The sequence below is a fragment of the Hoplias malabaricus genome, chromosome 6, assembly GCF_029633855.1.
Source record: "Hoplias malabaricus isolate fHopMal1 chromosome 6, fHopMal1.hap1, whole genome shotgun sequence".
Lineage (NCBI taxonomy): Eukaryota > Metazoa > Chordata > Actinopteri > Characiformes > Erythrinidae > Hoplias > Hoplias malabaricus.
This window is the reverse complement of record NC_089805.1, coordinates 28,324,952-28,333,386: the sequence shown is the minus strand read 5'-3', so window position 1 is coordinate 28,333,386 and position 8,435 is coordinate 28,324,952. Positions and strand designations below refer to the sequence as shown.

At 39.5% G+C, this 8,435-nt stretch overlaps 1 protein-coding gene across 2 annotated transcripts in view; it reads right to left on the bottom strand.

Annotated features, from left to right (window-relative positions):
- Window positions 1-583: 583 nt before the first annotated feature.
- smurf1 (SMAD specific E3 ubiquitin protein ligase 1) overlaps window positions 584-8,435 on the bottom strand; it is a 28,476-nt gene continuing 20,624 nt past the window's right edge. The window contains exons 7-18 of one of the 2 annotated variants that reach the window (XM_066674466.1): window positions 8,133-8,371; window positions 7,304-7,388; window positions 6,607-6,753; window positions 6,123-6,324; window positions 5,859-5,962; window positions 5,478-5,592; window positions 5,165-5,343; window positions 4,796-4,933; window positions 4,348-4,468; window positions 3,755-3,956; window positions 3,298-3,382; window positions 584-3,178 (exon numbers count right to left, since the gene is read on the bottom strand). In XM_066674466.1, the coding sequence (XP_066530563.1) occupies window positions 3,079-3,178; window positions 3,298-3,382; window positions 3,755-3,956; window positions 4,348-4,468; window positions 4,796-4,933; window positions 5,165-5,343; window positions 5,478-5,592; window positions 5,859-5,962; window positions 6,123-6,324; window positions 6,607-6,753; window positions 7,304-7,388; window positions 8,133-8,371 (1,717 nt within the window). In that variant the 3' untranslated portion in view covers window positions 584-3,078. The remainder of the gene's footprint in view (window positions 3,179-3,297; window positions 3,383-3,754; window positions 3,957-4,347; window positions 4,469-4,795; window positions 4,934-5,164; window positions 5,344-5,477; window positions 5,593-5,858; window positions 5,963-6,122; window positions 6,325-6,606; window positions 6,754-7,303; window positions 7,389-8,132; window positions 8,372-8,435) is intronic. The other variant, XM_066674467.1, reaches the window with a different exon arrangement.

Sequence of the window (8,435 nt, the reverse complement as noted above, 5' to 3'; positions counted from 1 at the left end):
TCATTCTATTCTCTGTTGTAACATTACCCTTACTCATTCATTTGGACATACCATTTTGACCTTTGATCTAGAACAGTGAACATCAATCAACCATAGTCAGTTTTGATAACTGGTTCTATATCTCCCTGGCATTCAGTGCTCATTGATATGAAATGATGTGAGGGGTCAGCATGGGCATAGTTTCCTATGCAGGAAGGAAATTGTATCCTAAACCTCTATCAGAGGGAACATTAACAAATTCAGCTGTTTGTGCTGCAGCAGCTTTCGGCGAGGTCCAATTAAATGGTTTTGCCTTTGCTCACCTGGTGCAGTGAGCCTCAAATACCCAAGACCATCGCTGGTTCATTGGATGTCCTTTGTTGGAATGCTTTTAACCAGTGCATACTGAAAGTACCTGCTGTTTTGAAGATGCTCTGACGCAAATATTGACATTACAGTCTGGCACTTGCCAAAGACGCATAGTTTTGTATGGTAGCCCTTCTTTAGAACTTGCCTATTCACTTGCTATCTGATACATCCAACTCTTTACCAGGTAGCAGTGTAATGAGATAATCAGTGTCATTCACATCCCATGTTTATTATTTTCAATTTAGTTTCTTTAATATAATCTTATTTACATGGAATCTTTTCAGAAATGTTTAGTACATTGTAAGTTACATTATTCTTGCATCCAATAAACAATGACACTCAGGACCAAATAATTGTACATAGTAATGATACTGGTCACATCATTCGGAAAAGTTTTGAAAAACAATAACTTGCAGGCAAAGTCCATAGCCTCATCTTCAAACTCACTAGTCATTCCCACTATTACAGAACATTATTTTCCATCTTTTTTGAGTTTATCCAAGTTTATGAACAGATCACTCGTCATATGGAGAAAATGAAAAAGGACTGAGTTCACATATATGCTGCTGAAATTTAACACTCTTTTCAATCTGTTACATGTAAGAAAAAAAAAAAGACATGTTAAGACATAACCAAGAGTATAAAAGGTGTCAGATTTTATTGCATATATCACAAATATGAACATGACCACCGGGGTCCAGCCTACATCAACGCTAACTCAATCCGGGCCAAAGGGACAGGCTTCTTTGAATTAGCAGCAGTTTTAAATACTTTGATTCAAACATAAAATAAAGAGAGTAGTGTACAGCTTTCACAAGAAAATTGGCCTTTTATGAATAATAGGAAATATGATAATAGCAGCAATACGTAAAAAGGACATTACATAGTAATAAATAATTAGTTAAAAAAAAAAATCAAGTGGTTGCAGAACACTTAAAACTAGAAAAGTTGGCTCATTTTTCTGTCAATTTTATGAATAATCTGGTGCCATGCACATCAAGCACTACATAATGAAATCTGAGACCCTCTACTGCTCTGTTAAATCCGTATGCCAAGACCTAAATATAACGTGCCTGAAGTCAAACACTGAAGAGACAAACCAGAGAGGATCAGAGCTGAACGGGGATTTAAAGCACTGCTGTCCCCGTCATCTGCCTTTTTATTTCCTACAGGGGAGAACAAGTCACGCTTTTTGGAATGAAGATGAAGGATGACTGTACTGTGTGTGCCAGTGGAAGTGCCATAGAAAAGATGTTTGATTAAAAAAGTGGTTTCAGTGACAGACATGGATAACAGTCTTGCTGTGAATATGAGCGAAAGCATGTGTAGACGTGTTAAACAGTTAATGCTAAGTCAATAAGAAAACAGGATCAGCATTGTCCAATAAGACATCAGGACAATAAGAGCTTCTGAAAAACATTCATGATTCCAAAAAACACATTTTTTCATAGATCTCCCACGCAATGGAAAATGCACGATGGCTAGTAGTCTGTATTATGTCTGCAGGATAAATCAAACAGGAAAATGATGGAAACAGACAAAAATATGCCTTTAGAAAGTTATGGACTACTTGATACATAGCATCATTCAGTCAACATTATCTCTTAAAAAGGAGCCATTTGTTGATCAGAAGAAATGCTCAGCACAGAACAATAATAAAAAAAAATACATTTTGTGCAACGTGCAAAAAACGATTAGAACTTTAAAAGTTAAAATGTGTCGGAGAATACTGGCTTAAACTGGATAATGCTCTCACCGGAATTTCCAAGGGCTTTCTGTCCCTCTTTGGCCTGTACATGGTCTATGAGCCGTAACAGATGTGCTTCTGTTAGTGAAAATACACACTCACGCACGCACAGTGTGTAGCCATTTCCAATAAAGAGTCCCAAAAAAGGTGTTAGACTTAAGCTTTCAGATCCTTGATCATTCAGAAGGGGGTAAGAATATTTTTCAATAATACCTTTCACAAAACAAAAGCATTCAAGTTAAAAAGTCTAAGAAAAATGACAAAGTATAGGAAATGGATACCACTGAAATGTACAATGCCATCCTCTCATAGGACTCAGACTGACAAGGGTGGGGATTGTTAGCTGTATATGTCATTAATTTCAAATTGAGCAGAACAACAAAACATCCAGTTTATATGTTCCATCGACTAACTTATTGGGGAGATTGGGTTTTGCCTTCCCGTTTCTTGTCATGGTAAAGTCTTCACCATGATTAAAAGACAACCTATACCTTAGGACCACAGTCTCAGAGTATTAGGTTATTGCAACCAAGCGGGTACAAATTCAGCTGAATTAATAAATCAGACTTAAGACTATGATCCACCGCTTCAATTAATAAACAAGTAACAAATAAAAATAAAAACATCAGTTGGACTTTTGAGAGGACACTGATCCAATTTTCTCTTTATGTGGTACCTGTCATTATAACAATGCAAATAAAAACTTGCTTATCATATCACACCAAGAACCAAGAACAAATAGTCCTAGCATAGCCTGGTGGTTGTGTGAGAGTAAACCAGGCTCTGCGTGTGTGCAAGTTCCTGCCCCTGGGTAGTGGCTGCCCTCTCTCTGCTCCTGAGGGTGGGGCTGGCGGCTGATGCTCAAGTCTGCAGGGAGGCACCAGTCTGTCCACTCTGGGAGAGAGTGGGGGAGAAAGAGGTCTGGAAGGGGCTGTTAGGTCGGTCAGTCAATGCTGGCTGGTTAGCAAGCTGGACAAGGCTTTTCACTCCACAGCAAAACCACATGTCTCCTCCACAGCAGTCAGGAGCTTCTCATAGAGTTTCTCATAAGACTCGTAAGGCGGAATGTCAATGCGGTTGAAGCTAGAGAGAGAGAGAAAGAGATATGAAACTGAAAATAAATCAGTAAACACTTCAAATGCTTCAAGAGTAGCTTTGGAACTGCCTTCTAAAATAACCATTAATCATGCTTGGTGTCTCACCATGTATGAGCTTTGGGCAAATTATCCGTATTGGCATCAATCAAATGGATAGTGAAGAGCCTTGGTCCTGCAGAACCTGTAGAACCTTACAAAGATACATTCTAGTTATCACTGTTCCCAGTCTCATTACAGGCAAGACAACCCCAAACCACAATGACCATATTAAAAACTGACATTGAATCTCACAGTAAAAAAGTTGCTTTAAAAAGTAAGTCACCATTACAAACGGGAGAAAAACTCATATCATGTGATATGCTTAAGAAAAGACAATTCAGAGGGATCCTTAAAGTGCCAGTAAAACTTCAGAACAGATTTAACATGTTCTCCAATAATGAAATCAGAAAAAACAGCACATTGACATTCATTTTATCTACATGTAATTTAACATGAAAGATTAAATTTAAGGGGCTTTAAGGAATGGTGTTAATGTCAGGTGCATGGCTCATCTCTTAGCCACCTTGCAGTGCTTTGAAGCCTTGCAGAGGGACGCGTGTTGAACCGGTGACAAACTGGAGCAGCCTTCCCCTTCTTTCCTCATCAAATGACTCCACAGCCTGCCAGAACCACTTCACTATGTTACTGTCAGCCACACAGTGCTTCAACCGTGTGTTGGCCTTCCAGTCGTTCAGATCTATCTTGCCCAGGCCTCCAATGATCAACTGCAACAGACAGAATGAACACTGATTAACTCTAATATACGTATGTACCATATTGTAAATTAAATCAAAGTATCTAGTTATAATTACACACAACATAAGATAAGATATTGTAGGCACCACTTTAAAGAGCACAGAGCTTGTAAACAATATTACATGGACAAAAACAAGTAAACAGATGGGATATTTTGGAGCAAATTACAAGAACCGAAAATGGTCAGTGTCCAGTGCAAACCCTCCCAAATATTCCAAAAGATATTAGAAATCTTCCCTAGATCCTATCCCTATTAATACACAACTTCAGGAGAAACTCTGGGCATGTCTGCATTTACAGTGCTTTTGGAAATAGTGTAAATTTCACACAGTATTTTCAATGTTCCAATAATCTCCATACCTCAAGCTCCTTGTTGTCAAAAGGCTTGAGGAGATGTTGTGGGATAAGTTCATTGAATCCTTTCTGCAAAGCAAGAAACTGGGCCTCAATGCCCCGCATGAACCTCCAGTTAACATAGAGCCTAAACACAAAAATGAAAAATCATAAGAACAGTGCATCCCAATATTGAAATACAAAGACAGTTAATCTGTATGGCCAAGTCCTCCACGAACAACTTATGAATAATTTACATCTGCCCCTTGCGCACCTACAATAAAGATTCTAGCAGCCGTTTTTAAGTCCAGGGTTACCTAATCATGCTGACAGTTAGAATAAAAGCAGATCTAGGTCTGAACTCCCTGCAAAACTCCCCCATAGTGCTGCCCTCTCCTGGGAGACACGCTCTTTACAGTCATGTGCTGATTTATTGCCGCTGAGTTCAATCACACTGCTTACATCTCAGACATACCTCACATATTCTTTCTTATTCTCTTCTGTGACTGGGATATTCCTGCCATTGGGCTTCAGTTCATGCTGGAGGAATTTGCCAAATGCATTGTGTTCTACGCAGAATGTATGATCCAGGACAGATGTGATGTCATTCTCGCTGCATAATAAAAGTAAAACAGGAATTGGAAACTTCATTAAATCTCAAATCGTCAAGTTTTATTCCTAGCCTTTTCTGTAAATTGGTCTATGCTCCTATTAAATATGCCTGTAATAAACTGTATGTATTACGACATAAAATAAGATAATTGACAAATTTCTAAGTATATTAAAAAATAGAATTTGTAAATAAAGTAATTTGTATAGACATATACAGCTCTTGGACACTCACAGAATCCAGACGAGGCTTTTGTGAAGCTCTGGATCCACAGTCTCCAAATCAGACAATTGAATGGGCTTCCCCAGGAGCTGCTTGTAGAAGGGCAGCGTGAATCCACCATTAATGTAGTGCCCATGGAACACCGCCAGGCCCATGATTCGTCCCACAAAGTGAAAGTAAGACAAGTGGTCCTGAAACACAGCACATGCTTAGCCCAGGATCCAGTTTTACCACATTTGAGAGTCACTAGTCTCAGGTTGGGCGAGTGATGAAGCAGGCAGTGATGTTCAGCATAATAATCCTGCCAAAACGTTACATAACTCACAGGGTTGATTGATGAGTCTGGGTTGATCTGCAGTGTGTAGATGTTATCTGTAGAATACTGGAATAGGCCATAGTATGGATTCAGCATCTCATGACAAAGAAGATACAACCACTCCCTAGAAAAATAAATTAATTAAATAATATAAAAAGATGCAGAAATTACACCACTGTTACATGTATTTGTGGGCCTGTGCAATAGCTTATTAATCTCATCATTCTGTCAAACACAGAAGTTTGAGCAAATGTGGCAGGTGTTTAACGTTTTCTTTTCATGGGTTTGGCTAAGGTTCATCAAAACCATTTTACTCGTTCAGTTTGAAAGAGGTCATCGTTGCAGTCACCGTTAAGCTGAAATCAAAAATCTGGAGACAAGATGTCTCACCTTGCCACTCCTCCATAATCCAAGCCCTCTTCACCACGGAATTTAACCATCAGGCGCTTCTTTAGGTCCTTGGGCCTCATCTTCATGATCTGCCTGTATGACTCCTGTTGGACAAGCATGCCATTGCATTTATTGTACTGGTATTAGCAGGCAAATAAAACAAGCTTCATCCAGATTAAACCAGATCCATATACTGCAAAACAAGGGAACAGTATTAGAATTTAATTTACTGCTACAATCTTCTTATGAGAGCAAAAGATGTACCTCAAAGATCTCCTCACGAGACACCTCTATGCGGCAGTGTCCAGCCTGTGGCTGCTGCAGAGAGAGTTCATGTCGCAGCACTTTGAGTTTTTGCACCAGATCTCTCTCATAGCGAACAGGCAACTCTCCCTCGGCTTCCTCCACAGGAACTTCCATCTGCACTGGCAGAGCCTGGCTGGACTCCTTCACCTGAGAGTGCTGGCTGTTATACATATTAAAACATACACATTATTGATTGAAACATGGTCTGGGTTAAATATTCACCCATACAGTTACAAATTAAATTCCATAAAGTAAATCACAGTATAATCCAAACATGAGCAAGCCATTATCATAATCTGGGAATAAATTACTGTTGGTAGTGTTCATTGTAATAAATGATTAATGTAATTTAATTGAGGAATCACAAAAACGAGTCAGTAAGCATGTTATGAGCAAAGGCACAAAGAAAAACATTGGAATGTAAATCCTGTGGGGAGTTTACCTCATGATGTGGTGTAACCTTGGGTCTGTGAATTGTGTTGTTCTGTTATTGTGGTCAACAAAATATATTCTTCCTGATACCGTGCTTCTGATTTCCCAACCTGGCGGCAATGGGCCCAGCTCCTCACAGCTCACACTGTTCAGATCCCTGCAGGGGCAAGGCGATCGATCACCATGCTGGTTTACACCAACAGACATGCATGGATCTTGAGCCTCAATTTTCAATTTGTTTTTTGTAGTTTCTCTGAGACCCTCCTCTGATCACTCATTGTTTCTCTAAGATCAAGACTGTGTGTAGATAGAGATCATCTACATAAAAACACAGCTACAATAAAAATTTAAAAGTCTTCAGGAGAAGCTGACTTTCAGCCAGATGTTATATTGGAATATATGCATCCCTGTTCCTACTAATGAGCTCCTAAAACAAGTTCCTCATCAGAGCTGGCTTTAACTTCTTTCAATGACCAAAGCTAATTCAAATAATGCAGTTGTTTGGGTAATTTTTAATTTAATGTTGATCACAACCTGTTACAAACCACATGAAAGAATTGAGAGGAAACATTACTAAATTTTCTGTGTACAGATTTAAGTTAGATTATTCATTGTCAGTTAGTTGGTCAATATTAAATGTGTAAGTTTCAATGAGGGCAAAAGAATTGGTTAATTAGTAAAATTCAGTTATATGGGTTTAACCCTACCGTGGTATTCTGGGATCATGCCAAGTGCTCACGCCTGTCTGTGTGTGCAGAAAATAGACCTGGCCCTGTACGGTGGTCCTCTGCTCTGTAGAGAGAAAAGACAAGACAATAGATGAGCCCAGGCAGTTAAGATGGCAGATCATAGCTTGGCCAGCTCTCCTGAGACACAAATTAAGAGAGATCAGACCTTGTGTCCAGTCTGAGGGTTAATTACCGCTGCTGTGTTTGCTGATCAGAGTGCAAGGGTCATGCTGCCACAGCAGAGGGATCAGCTGTTAGCTACTCTCTAGAGATGTTTAATTGTGCTTGTATGGCTAACACAATGCAAACAGGGCAATGAACGTCTCTAACACAGCAGCCCTTTAGTGAGCTCTCAGAGGCAGTTCAACAAAGGAAACGCAAAATAAAGACAGATTTATACTATGCAAGTTAGTATAATGCAGTCAAAGAAAAAAAAAATTGTCAATGGTGAAAGAATTATATGATTACAACTTAGTGTTATGATCTCTCCTAAAAAAATTAATTTAGCAGCTTAACAAAAAAAAAAAACCCAAATCTACCACAAAAAGTTCCAGAAGACAGAAATTATGAACAAAAATTTGAACACTGCTATAGGGCATATCTAAAAACAACTAGGATATAGTGGCTTAGAATGATGTTATCAGAACACTGTTGTTGTTTATTTGCATAATGTGTCTATAGCCAGCATCTCTTTATTGTTGATTTCAGCACATGAACTTGGCACAGCCTCAGTGACAGCATATTGTGTAGTGATAACTGCTGTTATCGCATAGTGTTTAATGAGAGTACAAACTCAGGATTCATTTACCATAGCCCTCAGGCAGGTCAGGTGACTGGTGCCCATGCGGACGGTTCTGTGGTGTGTGTGCATGACCTCTAGAATCCTGGTTTCTGATACGTTGTGCTTGGAGCCTCTGCTCCTGATTGGGTGACTCCAGGGCACGGCAGCTGCCCCCGCCAGCAGCCCCAGTGGGGTCAGTGTAAGGAAGTGGCTCTTCCATGAAACAACTCAGAGGCCGCCCTGGCCCAGAGTCCTCAAAGACAGGTCTGAGAAAAAGTTCAACAAAGTTAAAACATGCCGAAATATCTAGATACAACACTGTATGCATAT